Consider the following 17464-nt stretch of genomic DNA (forward strand, 5'->3'; position numbering starts at 1 on the left):
ATTCCAGGAAGAGGAGCGGTTTGAAAGAGGCAGTGTGTGTTTAGCTCTCGTTTACAATATGAAGTGAAGATTATGAGAAATAGAAACTTAACAGTAGGATGAATCTCTCTCTCCCCTTATTCCTCTCTCTCTCTCTCTCTCTCTTTTTCTGTCTCTCTCTCTCTCTCTGTCCTCTCTCGCTCTCTCGCTCTCTCTCTCTCTCTCTCTCTCTGTCTCTCTCTGTCCCTCCCTCTCTCTCTCTCTCTTTCTCTCTCTGTCTCTCTCTCTCTCTCTCTCTTCAGTGGTGGAAAGAGTGCTAGAATGTTCTACTCAAGTAGAAGTACTGTTACTTTGGTGATATTTTACTTGAGTAGAAGTAAAAGTACTGCTGTAAAAATCTACTGAAGTAAAAGTAAAAAGTGTCTGATTTAAAATGTCCTGAGTAAAAGTTCCTGAGTTCCTCTTTAGAACAGAGAACGTTGTTAGCTGTGATCTTTTCCATGTGATTCTAAAAGGAGAGAAGACAGAGTTCAGACTAGATTCTTTTAACTGGAAACATTAGAAACGACAAAATAAAGTGCAGAAACAAAGTAAAGTCAGATTCCTCTTCTCACTGTGAATGGATCCACAGTTTGTCAGTTTACGTTGATCCAGTTTCTGCTGCTGATGGAGAGACACACAATCTGTTCTGTGATGGATGGGAGTACACAAAAAGTACACAAGTACACAAAAAAGCGACTCAACTACAGTAACTTGAGTAAATGTTATTACTTGCACAGGTTAACCCAGGGATGGAGAGTGAGTGTCCTCTCTGTGTTTTGAATGAAACTGTTGCACATGATTTACTTACTATGTTGTTTGCTCTTGTTGCCCTCTAAAAGACTGCTGTTACATTCAAAAATGTTGTTGCATCAATAAGACGGATTAACACATCTCTGTTTCCTCTCACTTTAACATTGTTATTTGCTCTCTGCAAACACACTCTGTCCTCATTCAACTCGTTGATAGGCACCCGACCAAAAAGCTTCAACCTACTGTTAACGACAATGTGATCAACACACTTGTCGTGCCTTTTCGTAGCCCTATCTAAAGTCTTTAGATCTAATCCTTCAACAGACCCAGTGTTGAACTGAGCTGTAGGTTCCCCATCAGAAGACATGGCCAACAATACAGTCTGTTAGTCGTGGGACGGCCCGTTAGCTAGCGGTCTCTCTCATACCTTTTTTTTTCATCATAGTTACCTCATTGATGTGCTGTGACATCTCATCCACGCTTTTCTTCTTCAGCTGATCAAAACAACAGACGTCCGACAGTTAAACACATCATGTCAGACCACTAGAAATTGCAAAACGTAACTTAAAATGTAAATAGATTACTTGATAATTCATGATTCACTGATAGAAGACTGTCACTGCCATCTTCCCTCAGAATAAAGACTTAGTGGCCGTCAACTTGACAAAACTGGCAAACCGAGTTCTTCTCAGTTCCGATTACTGATTTATTAGTCCGTTAACTTTGGATCAAATCAGAATCAATAACGTAATTCAAGATAATCCGTTGTGCAGTTATGAAGTTGTGCGGCCAAATATATCAGAACATGCACTGTAGCGTGAATGCAGCTATACTAACATTAGCTAGCACGCTAGATAATCTATCTGACTGTGACCAGATATATCAAGTAATCTGAAATAAGCTCGTCTCGGCTGATCTTCTTCATTAACAGTACTTGGTGTTCCACTGAGGAGTTGGAAATGTCCGAAGCAAGTAATATCAACACCGATTTAGTTGTTTATAGTCACTTTATTAAGTTACAGCAACAGTATTACACTCTCTGCAGTACAACTGAACGGCCGTCGGCAGGCAGTGCATTGACTGGAACAACTGGTAAAGCAAAGCATTATGGGAAGGGCTAAAATCCAGTATCAAGGTGGGAAAAAGGTACATTTGGACTCCGTTGGAAGTGCCTAAATAATCTAACCCTAAAATGTTCACGTTTTATTATTATTTTTTTTAATCTGCTATGAATTGCTATCAATTGCTTTTCCACCAGTTCACCCCACTACAATACAATAATAGAGAATTGAAGAATTTAATCATTCATTGGACCAACGCAATGTTAATATTGTGTTCTGGTTGTTCACTGATAAAGGAGGACGTCCTCCCTTGAAGCATCATTTTATGTGCTTTGGCCAACATAAAAAATGAAGTACATTGAATTGATATGAGAGCCCGTCCCACGGAGGACAGCAAGTCTCCGTCCTCCTCTGTCCTCCACCCAAAATTACAAAGTGTTGGGAACAAAATCAACATATTAACAACTATTCAGCTATAATAAAGGGAAGACTTCTAGTGCTGGCTCCATTAAGGCCCATGCAGTGGAACAGAAACAGCAGAAAATATTACAGCAACAATACAAATATGCAACAAAGATAAGAACTATATAGACCACACAACAGTTTACATTTTCATATGAATAAGTGTCTGTTTGGATACTCTCTATTACTGACTGATATAACACAATAGTGATTCAACCTATGTCCAGTTCATGAAATCTTTTCCATTGTTTTTCCTCTGCCGCACAGGAAGTGATGCGTTTTACTTTTCCGGTTTGTTTGGAATAAACAGAAGAAGAACTGGGTAGTTAGCATGAGCAGTGATAGCCACCATGGCTTAACAGACAAAGAAAAGAGAAACTCAAACTGCATCAACAGAAAATCCAAGCTCCGCCCACACTGTTTGATTGACAGGTGATCTGTGGGAAGTGCAGTGCAGAAACACCACAGTGAGGCTGAGGGCCAAACATGGAGAAGAAACAAATACAATGTAAAAATCTAATTTCCACACATTGCTGCTTTAATAACTCCTGTCTACTTGACGTTACACAACTCAACACTGTCTCCTATACAATAATTAAGCCAAAATCCAGGATAGAGAGGCTGAGTGAATGTGGTCTGGACTCTGTGGAGGAGAGTCATGGTTTCAGAGACGCTGTAGAAGGACAGAATACCTGCTCTGTGATCCAGGTACACTCCTACTCTGGAGGACCGAGGGCCTGGGATGGGAGTTTTGATATTGTTATGTATGAATTGATTGTAGAAATAATCTAATGCCCAAGACTTGTCATTGTATCCAAATCCACTTCTATTCCCTGTTCTGCTAATATCCTTATATGAGACTGCTATTGAAACTCTCCCGCTCCTCTCCACCTCCCAGTAACAACGTCCAGTCAGACCCTCTCTACTCAGGACCTGAAACCTGTCAGTGAATCTGTCTGGGTGAGGAGGATATAACTGTTGTTTTCTCATACGTGTTGCTTTTCTGTTCCCCTCAGATAATGCCAGCCATGTGTCTGCTGTGTTTGGATCCAATGTGATTTGATGTGAATATTGTAAGAATTCAGCTCTGGTCTTGGGCTCTCTTGGTTGTGACAGTAAAACATCCACTTCAGTCACTGTCCATGAGATATTAGGCCATTCCTCTGTAAGAATGCCCTGTAGTTTATCTCTGGCCTCTGACACAGCTGCAGTCACATCCTCAAAGTAGCGCAGAGGACGGATATTGGTGCTGGGTGAGTCTGTAGATTCACTGAGACGTGACAGCGAGGGGTAATTGTGTAGAAAATGGGTGTGATCCTCTGTGTGTGAGAGCTGCTCCAGCTCAGCGTCTTTCCTCCTCAGCTCAGCAATCTCCTGCTTCAGCTTCTCCTGAAGTTCTTTGGTCCGACTCGCTTCCGCTTTCTGCTGGGATCTGATCTGCTCCTTCACATCAGAGCTTCTTTTCTCAATGAGACGGACCAGCTCAGTGAAGATCTTCTCGCTGTGCTCCACTGCTTTATCAGCAGAGAGATTGATAGCCTCCACCTCCTGCTGAAGCACCTTCACGTCTTTCTCTCTGTCCTGGATTCTCTGCTGGATTTTTTGCCGACTCACCCCGAGCTCTTTCTGCCTCTCAGTCCATTCTGCTGCAGCTGAAACTGTGTCGTGGCCTTTATGTTCATCCATGGAGCAGAGATAACAGATACTCTGCTGATCAGTACGGCAGAAAATCTTCATCACCTCGTCATGACGAGAGCAGATGTTCTCCTGAAGCTTCATGGTGGCTTCGACCAGCTTGTGTTTCTTTAATGGAGCTGCATCATAGTGAGGCTGGAGGTGCTGCTCACAGTAAGAGGCCAGACACACCAGACAGGACTTGAGGGCTTTCAGCTTTCTCCCAGTGCAGACATCACAGGCCACATCTCCAGGTCCGGCATAGCAGCGATCAGGAGGAGCAGCTTGGAGTCCTGTCTTCTTCAGTTCCTCCACCAACTCTGCTAACATGGTACTTTTCACCAGGACAGGCCTTGGTGTGAAGGTCTGTCTGCACTGGGGGCAGCTGTGGATTTTCTTCTGATCCTCTTCATCCCAGCAGCTTTTAATACAGCTCATGCAGTAGCTGTGCCCACAGGGAATAGTCACCGGATCCTTCAGTAGATCCAGACAGATCGAACAGCAGAATTTTGCTCCGTCCAGCTGAATTCCTTGCTGCGCCATTTCACTTCTCAGTAACAGTGTGTCAGATAGTTTCACTTTCTATCAACAGAAAACAAGTTGTGCTCCGATCCAAACAAAAAATCTGTCCCTTGTCTTCATGTTCATTTGCTGATCTGCAGTGAATGGGCTCGTCAGCTCTTGCACTTCACAACATGTTGTTCACACCCATCTTTAAACTGGTAGATCTGTGAAAGGGGAGGGAAAAGGAAATATCTGGTCAGAATGGAACTGGCTGTTTGAGACCAGGGAGAAGAGGGAGGGGTTATCAGGCTTTGGTTTATTCCTGGAAGAGGAGCGGTTTGAAAGAGGCAGTGTGTGTTTAGCTCTCGTTTACAATATGAAGTGAAGATTATGAGAAATAGAAACTTAACAATAGGATAAATCTCTCTCTCCCCTTATTCCTCTCTCTCTCTCTCTCTCTCTCTCTCTCTCTCTCTCTCTCTCTCTCTCTCTCTCTCTCTCTCTCTCTCTCTCTCTCTCTCTCTCTCTCTCTCTCTCTCTCTCTCTCTCTCTCTCTCTCTTCAGTGGTGGAAAGAGTGCTAGAATGTTCTACTAAAGTAGAAGTACTGTTACTTTGCTGATATTTTACTTGAGTAGAAGTAAAAGTACTGCTGTAAAAATCTACTGAAGTAAAAGTAAACAGTGTCTCATGTAAAATGTCCTCAGAGTAAAAGTTCCTGAGTTCCTCTTTAGAAAAGAAAACGTTGTTAGCTGTGATCTTTTCCATGTGATTCTAAAAGGAGAGAGGACAGAGTTCAGACCAGATTATTTTCACTGGCAGTATTTGGAAGTTATAAAATAAAGTGCAGAAACAAAGTAAAGTCAGATTCCTCTTCTCACTGTGAATGGATCCACAGTTTGTCAGTTTACGTCGATCCAGTTTCTGCTGCTGATGGAGAGACACACAATCTGTTCTGTGATGGATGGGAGTACACAAAAAGTACACAAGTACACAAAAAAGCGACTCAACTACAGTAACTTGAGTAAATGTAATCAGTTACTTCCACCCTTGCACAGGTTAACCCAGGGATGGAGAGTGAGTGTCCTCTCTGTGTTTTGAATGAAACTGTTGCACATGATTTACTTACTATGTTGTTTGCTCTTGTTGCCCTCTAAAAGACTGCTGTTACATTCAAAAATGTTGTTGCATCAACAAGACGGATTAACACATCTCTGTTTCCTCTCACTTTAGTAAGGGATAATGCCCGACGAGGTGTCCATTATCAGAAATTAATGGACGACGGGGAGGCCTGAACCGTACGAGACGCAGCGGAGGACGGTTGCTTCCGCGGAGTCCATTAATTTCTGATAATGGACTCCTCGTCGGGCATTATCCCGCTTATACCATGGTCACTTGCCAAAGAAAAAAAAATTAGACCATTAATTTATATTTTCATAAGTTTTGTAATCAAAATCTAAAGTTTTTCCACAAGCCATAACTCAGTTTCCCTGGTAACACCTGAGGGTTTGACTAATACCTGGAACAATCATTACCATCCCATAAGGTTCTTATGCAATGGAAACATTGTTCACTACTCCAGTAAATAGGACGAACCTTAGATACGACTTGGCGGGAGATATTTCTAGTCCGCTGAGCTCATAGAACCCTTTGGCTCAGCTATGAGCCAGAAAGCTAACGTTATGCTAGCAACATTCAAAGTCAATAACAAACAGTAAATATAATTTGACAGTATGTTTAACAACAAGACTAGCTAGCTACCCAGCCATGTCATTGTCCCCAAATCAATAACAAGATTTTCACAAACAAATGAGATAGGCCATGTGTATTGTCGGCCGCAGCCTGAAGTAGCGAGTTGAATAGCGAATGGGATGTGAGATGATCGCTTACCGTATGTGATGCAAAGTATCAGTCAGTTCAGAGGGGCAGTGTACTTCTTGCAGCTTGTGTGTTACAGTCGCCATCCTGTGGCGTTCAGAGGATGAGGCACTGTTGCTATGGTTACTCATTTTAGATACAGGCTGATGCTACGTAGCCAGCGCATTAATTTAGAACGGCGAACAGACAGTTTCACTGGAACTACTTAGTAGGTGTACATTATCAGGAATTAATGGACACCCTGCAGCCAATCAGAATCGAGTATTCACCCAGACCATGGTATAAACATTGTTATTTGCTCTCTGCAAACATACAGCCATATGTGGCTGCATAAGCTTAGATGCCAGTCAGAATATATGGTCTAATAACAATTCCCCGACTCAGCCAGATTTACTATGCTGCACCGCAAGTCCACGCTGACTGGAAAACCTGCGTACACGAGTTGAGAGTTGATCGTAGCCTCCGTACACGTCCAAATCGATAAATGCCGAGCTTTGCGTGGAAATGATCGTACGCCCAGTTTTCTGTCGTACGTTCGTTTCGTAAATGAGGGCCATTGTGTGTGTCTGGGTGTATGGGATCAAGGTTCAAGGTTCAAGGTTTAAGGTTCGTTATGGTCATAAGCACAACAAAACAGCGAGAAGCAGATAATGTTAGCTATGAAATTCTTGAGTCTGGAGCTAGCCACAACAATACAGCAGTATATAAACACTGCAGTAATAAAATAGCAGTGCAAAATGGTGACCATCAGTAAAAAGTAATACAAATATAACATGACAGAGTATAATTACAGTATAAAGTATGCAAGTGTGTGTGTGTGTGTGTGTGTGTGTTTCTGGGAGGGGGGGGTCAAGTGTTAAAGTGTGTGTGTGTGATGATCCAATAGCTTGGCTTGAAAGTGCTGGTGTTTTTTCTCATTTGAACCCATATAAGTCCAGTGTGGAAGGTTTTATTTTCCTTTGGTACAAGGAAAATAATAGATAGATAGATAGATAGATAGATATATAGATATTCACACTACATTTTATTCAAGGTTTCTCCACATGTTCTGTTTCAATATTCAATACTTTTTCCAGACCTTCATTTCCTGGCTGGATTTTGAAGATTTTGCTCAGTTCAGTGTGAAATATTCTGATAGTGGCTTAACTAGCTCATATCATTTTGAAGTTTATTCTTCATCACAATATCTGAAATGACAGCTGGTCCACGACTACATAAAGTCTGTGGTCATATGTGTGTCAGAACTGAACAAAACTTTTTCAGACATTTTATGTGATTCCCAAACTTGACCTGGAAATGATCAAATGAATTCTTCCTACTTTTCCAGGCTTTTCAGGCCTGCATGAGAAACTCTGTTTATTGAGCAAGTGCACAAAGCCAATCTAGCTTCTAAAAAGCAACAGATGATTAAACACTTGGAGGTTGCAAGCTTAGTCCTCCATGACAAAACTGTTTCAGTGAAGAAAGTTGCAAGGATAGAGATTGATTGGCAAATGTTATCCATCCACACTGTCCTTCAGTCTTTCCATCTAAACATTCACTTCATTCATACATTTAACCAGTTACATTAACAACAGGATTGTCCTTCATTCTTTCCATCTTCACTAGTGTTTCTTCTTTGGTAACACTGCTGCTTCATTTGACTTTTGATTCCACATCTGCTCTAAACATGAAGACTGCACTTTGTTGTGTTTTAGGCGGAAAATCGTCTCAGTTATACTGTTATATTAGTTTCACATTTTCTCTAGCAGCTTTGATAGACTTCCTGGAAAGAATACAGAAGAAATACTTTATTAATTCTTTGAAAAAAAACTTTATTGATCTTTGCAAACATTCACTTTGATCACACATCAAATCACTAAAACCTGGTAAAAGACTCTGGTTCAATCTTTCCATCTACATATTCACTTCATCCACACAATCCATCTGTTAAACCAGTATGTCAGCACTGTGGAGGAAAACAATGGATCCTCTCCCTATTGATTATAATAATAATAATAATGATTACATTTGTAGTTCACTTTTCTTAACAAAGTTAAAAAAGTGTCAGGAACAAAATCAACATATTAACAACTATTCAGCTATAATAAAGGGAAGACTTCTAGTGCTGGCTCCATTAAGGCCCATGCAGTGGAACAGAAACAGCAGAAAATATTACAGCATCAATACAAATATGATAAAGATAAAGATAAGAAGATAAGAACTATATAGACCACACAACAGTTTACATTTTCATATGATTAAATGTTCATTTGGATACTCTCTATTACTGACTGATATAACACAATAGTGATCCAACCTATATCCAGTTCATGAAAACTTTTCCATTGTTTTTCCTCTGCTGCACAGGAAGTGATGCGTTTTACGTTTCCGGTTTGTTTGGAATAAACAGAAGAAGAAGAACTGGGTAGTAAGCATGAGCAGTGATAGCCACCATGGCTGAACAGACAAAGAAAAGAGAAACTCAAACTGCATCAACAGAAAATCCAAGCTCCGCCCACACTGTTTGATTGACAGGTGATCTATGGGACATTCAGAGCAGAAACACCACAGTGAGGCTGAGGGACAAAGATGGAGACAAAAAAATAAAACGTAAAAATCAGAATCTCAATAACTCTTTAATAACTCCTGTCTACTTCAGCGTACACAACTCAGCAGTGACTCCATTATCAAGCCAAAGTCCAGGATAGAGAGGCTGAGTGAATGTGGTCTGGACTCTGTGGAGGAGAGTCATGGTTTCAGAGACGCTGTAGAAGGACAGAATACCTGCTCTGTGATCCAGGTACACTCCTACTCTGGAGGACAGCGGGCCTGGGATGGGAGTTGTGATATTGTTATGTATGAATTGATTGTAGAAATAATCTAATGCCCAAGACTTGTCATTGCATCCAAACTCACTTTCATCCCCTGTTCTGCTAATATCCTTATATGAGACTGCTATTGAAACTTTCCCGCTCCACTCCACCTCCCAGTAACAACGTCCAGTCAGACCCTCTCTACTCAGGACCTGCCACCTGTCAGTAAATCTGTCTGGGTGACGAGAATATAACTGTTCTTCTGTCATATATGTTGCTTTTCTGTTCCCCTCAGATAATGACAGATGTGTGTCTGCTGTGTTTGGATCCACTGTGATTTGACGTGAATATTTTAAGAATTCAGCTCTGGTCTTGGGCTCTCTTGGTTGTGACAGTAAAACATCCACGTCAGTCACTGTCCATGAGATCTTAGTCCATTCCTCTGTAAGAACGCCCTGTAGTTTATCTCTGGCCTCTGACACAGCTGCAGTCACATCCTCAAAGTACCACAGAGGACGGATATTGGTGCTGGGTGAGTCTGTAGATTCACTGAGACGTGACAGCGAGGGGTAATTGTGTAGAAAATGGTTGTGATCCTCTGTGTGTGAGAGCTGCTCCAGCTCAGCGTCTTTCCTCCTCAGCTCAGCAATCTCCTGCTTCAGCTTCTCCAGAAGTTCTTTGGCCCGACTCGCTTCCGCTTTCTGCTGGGATCTGATCTGCTCCTTCACATCAGAGCTTCTCTTCTCAATGAGACGGACCAGCTCAGTAAAGTTCTTTTCACTGTCCTCCACTGCTTTATCAGCAGAGAGATTGATAGCCTTCACCTCCTGTTGAAGCACCTTCACATCTTTCTCTCTGTTCTGGATTCTCTGCTGGATTTTTTGCCGACTCACCCCGAGCTCTTTCTGCCTCTCAGTCCTTTCTGCTGCAGCTGAGACTGTGTCGTGGCCTTTATGTTCATCCACTGCGCAGAAACAACAGATACACTGCTGATCAGTACGGCAGAAAAGTTTCATCACCTCGTCATGATGAGAGCAGATGTTCTCCTGAAGCTTCATGGTGGCTTCGACCAGCTTGTGTTTCTTTAATGGAGCTACATCATAGTGAGGCTGGAGGTGCTGCTCACAGTAAGAGGCCAGACACACCAGACAGGACTTGAGGGCTTTCAGCTTTCTCCCAGTGCAGAAATCACAGGCCACATCTCCAGGTCCGGCATAGCAGCGATCAGGAGGAGCAGCTTGGAGTCCTGTCTTCTTCAGTTCCTCCACCAACTCTGCTAACATGGTACTTTTCACCAGGACAGGCCTTGGTGTGAAGGTCTGTCTGCACTGGGGGCAGCTGTGGATTTTCTTCTGATCCTCTTCATCCCAGCAGCTTTTAATACAGCTCATGCAGTAGCTGTGCCCACAGGGAATAGTCACCGGATCCCTCAGTAGATCCAGACAGATCGAACAGCAGAATTTTGCTCCGTCCAGCTGAATTCCTTGCTGCGCCATTTCACTTCTCAGTAACAGTGTGTCAGATAGTTTCACTTTCTATCAACGGAAAAAACAAGTTGTGCTCCGATCCAAAACAAAACTCTGTCCCTTGTCTTCATGTTCATTTGCTGATCTGCAGTGAATGGGCTTGTCAGCTCTTGCACTTCACAGCATGTTGTTCACACCCATCTTTAAACTGGCAGATCTGTGAAAGGGGAGGGAACAGGAAATATCTGGACAGAATGGAACTGGCTGTGTATGAGACCAGGGAGAAGAGGGAGGGGTTATCAGGCTTTGGTTTATTCCAGGAAGAGGAGCGGTTTGAAAGAGGCAGTGTGTGTTTAGCTCTCGTTTACAGTATGAAGTGAAGATTATGAGAAATAGAAACTTAACAGTAGGATAAATCTCTCTCTCCCCTTATTCCTCTCTCTCTCTCTCTCTCTCTCTCTTTTTCTGTCTCTATCTCTCTCTCTGTCCCTCTCTCTCTCGCTCTCTCTCTCTCTCTCTCTCTCTCTTTTTCTGTCTCTATCTCTCTCTCTGTCCCTCTCTCTCTCTCTCTTCAGTGGTGGAAAGAGTGCTAGAATGTTCTACTCAAGTAGAAGTACTGTTACTTTGCTGATATTTTACTTGAGTAGAAGTAAAAGTACTGCTGTAAAAATCTACTGAAGTAAAAGTAAAAAGTGTCTGATTTAAAATGTCCTGAGTAAAAGTTCCTGAGTTCCTCTTTAGAACAGAGAACGTTGTCAGCTGTGATCTTTTCCATGTGATTCTAAAAGGAGAGAGGACAGAGTTCAGACTAGATTCTTTTAACTGGAAACATTAGAAACGACAAAATAAAGTGCAGAAACAAAGTAAAGTCAGATTCCTCTTCTCACTGCGAATGGATCCACAGTTTGTCAGTTTACGTTGATCCAGTTTCTGCTGCTGATGGAGAGACACACAATCTGTTCTGTGATGGATGGGAGTACACAAAAACTCTTGCACATGATTTACTTACTATGTTGTTTGCTCTTGTTGCCCTCTAAAAGACTGCTGTTACATTCAAAAATGTTGTTGCATCAACAAGACGGATTAACACATCTGTGTTTCCTCTCACTTTAGTAAGGGATAATGCCCGACGAGGTGTCCATTATCAGAAATTAATGGACGACGGGGAGGCCTGAACCGTACGAGACGCAGCGGAGGACGGTTGCTTCCGCGGAGTCCATTCATTTCTGATAATGGACACCTCGTCGGGCATTATCCCGCTTATACCATGGTCACTTGCCAAAGAAAAAAAAATAAGACCATTAATTTATATTTTCATAAGTTTTGTAATCAAAATCTAAAGTTTTTCCACAAGCCATAACTCAGTTTCCCTGGTAACACCTGAGGGTTTGACTAATACCTGGAACAATCATTACCATCCCATAAGGTTCTTATGCAATGGAAACATTGTTCACTCCTCCAGTAAATAGGACGAACCTTAGATACGACTTGGCGGGAGATATTTCTAGTCCGCTGAGCTCATAGAACCCTTTGGCTCAGCTATGAGCCAGAAAGCTAACGTTATGCTAGCAACATTCAAAGTCAATAACAAACAGTAAATATAATTTGACAGTATGTTTAACAACAAGACTAGCTAGCTATCCAGCCATGTCATTGTCCCCAAATCAATAACAAGATTTTCACAAACAAATGAGATAGGCCATGTGTATTGTCGGCCGCAGCCTGAAGTAGCGAGTTGAATAGCGAATGGGATGTGAGATGATCGCTTACCGTATGTGATGCAAAGTATCAGTCAGTTCAGAGGGGCAGTGTACTTCTTGCAGCTTGTGTGTTACAGTCGCCATCCTGTGACGTTCAGAGGATGAGGCACTGTTGCTATGGTTACTCATTTTAGATACAGGCTGATGCTACGTAGCCAGCGCATTAATTTAGAACGGCGAACAGACAGTTTCACTGGAACTACTTAGTAGGTGTACATTATCAGGAATTAATGGACACCCTGCAGCCAATCAGAATCGAGTATTCACCCAGACCATGGTATAAACATTGTTATTTGCTCTCTGCAAACATACAGCTATATGTGGCTGCATAAGCTTAGATGCCAGTCAGAATATATGGTCTAATAACAATTCCCCGACTCAGCCAGATTTACTATGCTGCACCGCAAGTCCACGCTGACTGGAAAACCTGCGTACACGAGTTGAGAGTTGATCGTAGCCTCCGTACACGTCCAAATCGATAAATGCCGAGCTTTGCGTGGAAATGATCGTACGCCCAGTTTTCTGTCGTACGTTCGTTTCGTAAATGAGGGCCATTGTGTGTGTCTGGGTGTATGGGATCAAGGTTCAAGGTTTAAGGTTCGTTATGGTCATAAGCACAACAAAACAGCGAGAAGCAGATAATGTTAGCTATGAAATTCTTGAGTCTGGAGCTAGCCACAACAATACAGCAGTATATAAACACTGCAGTAATAAAATAGCAGTGCAAAATGGTGACCATCAGTAAAAAGTAATACAAATATAACGTGACAGAGTATAATTACAGTATAAAGTATGCAAGTGTGTGTGTGTGTGTGTGTGTGTGTGTGTGTGTTTCTGGGAGGGGGGGGTCAAGTGTTCAAGTGTGTGTGTGTGATGATCCAATAGCTTGGCTTGAAAGTGCTGGTGTTTTTTCTCATTTGAACCCATATAAGTCCAGTGTGGAAGGTTTTATTTTCCTTTGGTACAAGGAAAATAATAGATAGATAGATAGATAGATAGATAGATAGATAGATATTCACACTACATTTTATTCAAGGTTTCTCCACATGTTCTGTTTCAATATTCAATACTTTTTCCAGACCTTCATTTCCTGGCTGGATTTTGAAGATTTTGCTCAGTTCAGTGTGAAATATTCTGATAGTGGCTTAACTAGCTCATATCATTTTGAAGTTTATTCTTCATCACAATATCTGAAATGACAGCTGGTCCACTACTACATAAAGTCTGTGGTCATATGTGTGTCAGAACTGAACAAAACTTTTTCAGACATTTTATGCGATTCCCAAACTTGACCTGGAAATGATCAAATGAATTCTTCCTACTTTTCCAGGCTTTTCAGGCCTGCGGAAGAAACTCTGTTTATTGAGCAAGTGCACAAAGCCAATCTAGCTTCTAAAAAGCAACAGATGATTAAACACTTGGAGGTTGCAAGCTTAGTCCTCCATGACAAAACTGTTTCAGTGAAGAAGAAAGTTGCAAGGATAGAGATTGATTGGCAAATGTTATCCATCCACACTGTCCTTCAGTCTTTCCATCTAAACATTCACTTCATTCATACATTTAACCAGTTACATTAACAACAGGATTGTCCTTCATTCTTTCCATCTTCACTAGTGTTTCTTCTTTGGTAACACTGCTGCTTCATTTGACTTTTGATTCCACATCTGCTCTAAACATGAAGACTGCACTTTGTTGTGTTTTAGGGGGAAAATCAGCTCAGTTATACTGTCATATTAGTTTCACATTTTCTCTAGCAGCTTTGATAGACTTCCTGGAATGAATACAGAAGAAATACTTTATTCATTCTTGGGGGAAAAAAAACTTTATTGATCTTTGCAAACATTCACTTTGATCACACATCAAATCACTAAAACCTGGTAAAAGACTCTGGTTCAATCTTTCCATCTACATATTCACTTCATCCTCACAATCAATCTGTTAAACCAGTATGTCAGCACTGTGGAGGAAAACAATGAATCCTCTCTCTATTGATTATAATAATAATGATTACATTTGTAGTTCACTTTTCTTAACAAAGTTACAAAGTGAAGGGAACAAAATCAACATATTAACAACTATTCAGCTATAATAAAGGGAAGACTTCTAGTGCTGGCTCCATTAAGGCCCATGCAGTGGAACAGAAACAGCAGAAAATATTACAGCAACAATACAAATATGCAACAAAGATGAGAACTATATAGACCACACAACAGTTTACATTTTCATAAGAATAAATGTTCATTTGGATACTCTCTATTACTGACTGATATAACACAATAGTGATCCAACCTATATCCAGTTCATGAAATCTTTTCCATTGTTTTTCCTCTGCCGCACAGGAAGTGATGCGTTTTACTTTTCCGGTTTGTTTGGAATAAACAGAAGAAGAAGAACTGGGTAGTTAGCATGAGCAGTGATAGCCACCATGGCTGAACAGACAAAGAAAAGAGAAACTCAAACTGCATCAACAGAAAATCCAAGCTCCGCCCACACTGTTTGATTGACAGGTGATCTGTGGGAATTGCAGTGCAGAAACACCACAGTGAGGCTGAGTGACAAAGATGGAAAAAAACAAAACATAAAAATTAGAATCTCACACATTGCTGCTTTAATAACTCCTGTCTACTCGAGCTTACACAATTCAGCAGTGGCTCCAACACCAAGCCAAAATCCAGGATAGAGAGGCTGAGGGAATGTGGTCTGGACTCTGTGGAGGAGAGTCATGGTTTCAGAGACGCTGTAGAAGGACAGAATACCTGCTCTGTGATCCAGGTACACTCCTACTCTGGAGGACCGAGGGTCTGGGATGGGAGTTGTGATATTGTTATGTCTGAATTGATAACTATTGTCGCAACAATATAATGCCCAAGACTTGTCATTGTTTCCAAATCCACTTTCATCCCCTGTTCTGCTAATATCCTTATATGCGACTGCTATTGAAACTCCCCTGCCGCTCCACTCCACCTCCCAGTAACAACGTCCAGTCAGACCCTCTCTACTCAGGACCTGAAACCTGTCAGTGAATCTGTCTGGGTGACTAGAATATAACAGTTTTTTTGTCATATATGTTGCTTTTCTGTTCCCCTCAGATAATGACAGATGTGTGTGTGCTGTGTTTGGATCCAGTGTGATTTGACATGAATATTGTAAGAATTCAGCTCTGGTCTTGGGCTCTCTTGGTTGTGACAGTAAAACATCCACTTCAGTCACTGTCAATGAGATCTTAGTCCATTCCTCTGTAAGAATGCCCTGTAGTTTATCTCTGGCCTCTGACACAGCCGCAGTCACATCCTCAAAGTAGCGCAGAGGACGGATATCGGTGCTGGGTGAGTCTGTAGATTCACTGAGACGTGACAGCGAGGGGTAATTGTGTAGAAAATGGGTGTGATCCTCTGTGTGTGAGAGCTGCTCCAGCTCAGTGTCTTTCCTCCTCAGCTCAGCAATCTCCTGCTTCAGCTTCTCCTGAAGTTCTTCGGCCCGACTCGCTTCCGCTTTCTGCTGGGATCTGATCTGCTCCTTCACATCAGAGCTTCTTTTCTCAATGAGACGGACCAGCTCAGTGAAGATCTTCTCACTGTGCTCCACTGCTTTATCAGCAGAGAGGTTGATAGCCTCCACCTCCTGTTGAAGCACCTTCACGTCTTTCTCTCTGTCCTGGATTCTCTGCTGGATTTTTTGCCTACTCGCCCCGAGCTCTTTCTGCCTCTCAGTCCTTTCTGCTGCAGCTGAGACTGTGTCGTGGCCTTTATGTTCATCCATGGAGCAGAGATAACAGATAAACTGCTGATCAGTACGGCAGAAAATCTTCATCACCTCGTCATGACGAGAGCAGAAGTTCTCCTGAAGCTTCATGGTGGCTTCGACCAGCTTGTGTTTTTTAAAGGTAGAAGATTCATAGTGAGGCTGGAGGTGCTGCTCACAGTAAGAGGCCAGACACACCAGACAGGACTTGAGGGCTTTCAGCTTTCTCCCAGTGCAGACATCACAGGCCACATCTCCAGGTCCGGCATAGCAGCGATCAGGAGGAGCAGCTTGGAGTCCTGTCTTCTTCAGTTCCTCCACCAACTCTGCTAACATGGTACTTTTCACCAGGACAGGCCTTGGTGTGAAGGTCTGTCTGCACTGGGGGCAGCTGTGGATTTTCTTCTGATCCTCTTCATCCCAGCAGCTTTTAATACAGCTCATGCAGTAGCTGTGCCCACAGGGAATAGTCACCGGATCCTTCAGTAGATCCAGACAGATCGAACAGCAGAATTTTGCCCCGTCCAGCTGAATTCCTTGCTGCGCCATTTCACTTCTCAGTAACAGTGAGTCAGATAGTTTCACTTGCTCTCAACAGAAAACAAGTTGTGCTCTGATCCAAAACAAAACTCTGTCCCCTTGTCTTCATGTTCATTTGCTGATCTGCAGTGAATGGGCTTGTCAGCTCTTGCACTTCACAGCATATTGTTCACACCCATCTTTAAACTGGCAGATCTGTGAAAGGGGAGTGAACAGGAAATATCTGGACAGAATGGAACTGGCTGTTTGAGACCAGGGAGAAGAGGGAGGGGTTATCAGGCTTTGCTTTATTCCAGGAAGAGGAGCGGTTTGAAAGAGGCAGCGTGTGTTTAGCTCTTGTTTACAACATGAAGTGAAGATTATGAGAAATAGAAACTTAACAATAGGATAAATCTCTCTCTCCCCTTACCCCCCCCCCCCCCCTCTCTCTCTCTGTCTGTCTGTCTCTCTCTCTTTCTCTCTCTCTTCAGTGGTAGAAAGAGAATGTTCTACTCAAGTAGAAGTATTGTTACTTTGCTGATATTTTACTTGAGTAGAAGTAAAAGTACTGGTGTAAAAATCTCCTACAGTAAAAGTAAAAAGTGTCTGATTTAAAATGTCCTCAGAGTAAAAGTTCCTGAGTTCCTCTTTAGAACAGAGAACGTTGTTAGCTGTGATCTTTTCCATGTGATTCTAAAAGGAGAGAGGACAGAGTTCAGACCAGATTCTTTTCACTGGAAACATTAGAAGTTACAAAATAAAGTGTAGAAACAAAGTAAAGTCAGATTCCTCTTCTCACTGTGAATGGATCCACAGTTTGTCAGTTTACGTTGAT

At 42.1% G+C, this 17464-nt stretch overlaps 3 protein-coding genes across 3 annotated transcripts; all 3 read right to left on the reverse strand.

Annotated features, from left to right (window-relative positions):
* Nucleotides 1–1832: 1832 nt before the first annotated feature.
* On the reverse strand, nucleotides 1833–4566 carry LOC139666772 (E3 ubiquitin/ISG15 ligase TRIM25-like). Its single transcript, XM_071546090.1, has one exon. The coding sequence runs from the start codon at nucleotides 4509–4511 to the stop codon at nucleotides 2847–2849; it is 1665 nt and encodes a 554-aa protein (XP_071402191.1). The 5' UTR covers nucleotides 4512–4566; the 3' UTR covers nucleotides 1833–2846.
* A 3592-nt stretch (nucleotides 4567–8158) lies between these two features.
* LOC139666771 (tripartite motif-containing protein 16-like) lies at nucleotides 8159–10687 on the reverse strand. Its single transcript, XM_071546089.1, has one exon. It carries the CDS (start codon nucleotides 10637–10639, stop codon nucleotides 8981–8983), a length of 1659 nt encoding a protein of 552 aa, XP_071402190.1. The 5' UTR covers nucleotides 10640–10687; the 3' UTR covers nucleotides 8159–8980.
* A 3498-nt stretch (nucleotides 10688–14185) lies between these two features.
* LOC139666769 (tripartite motif-containing protein 16-like) lies at nucleotides 14186–16682 on the reverse strand. Its single transcript, XM_071546086.1, has one exon. The coding sequence runs from the start codon at nucleotides 16657–16659 to the stop codon at nucleotides 14992–14994; it is 1668 nt and encodes a 555-aa protein (XP_071402187.1). The 5' UTR covers nucleotides 16660–16682; the 3' UTR covers nucleotides 14186–14991.
* Nucleotides 16683–17464: the final 782 nt, after the last annotated feature.

Source organism: Centroberyx affinis, unplaced genomic scaffold, assembly GCF_046629955.1.
Source record: "Centroberyx affinis isolate AG114_WGS23_722 - 3 ecotype Tasmania unplaced genomic scaffold, CSIRO-AGI_Caff_v1 ptg005120l_1, whole genome shotgun sequence".
Lineage (NCBI taxonomy): Eukaryota > Metazoa > Chordata > Actinopteri > Beryciformes > Berycidae > Centroberyx > Centroberyx affinis.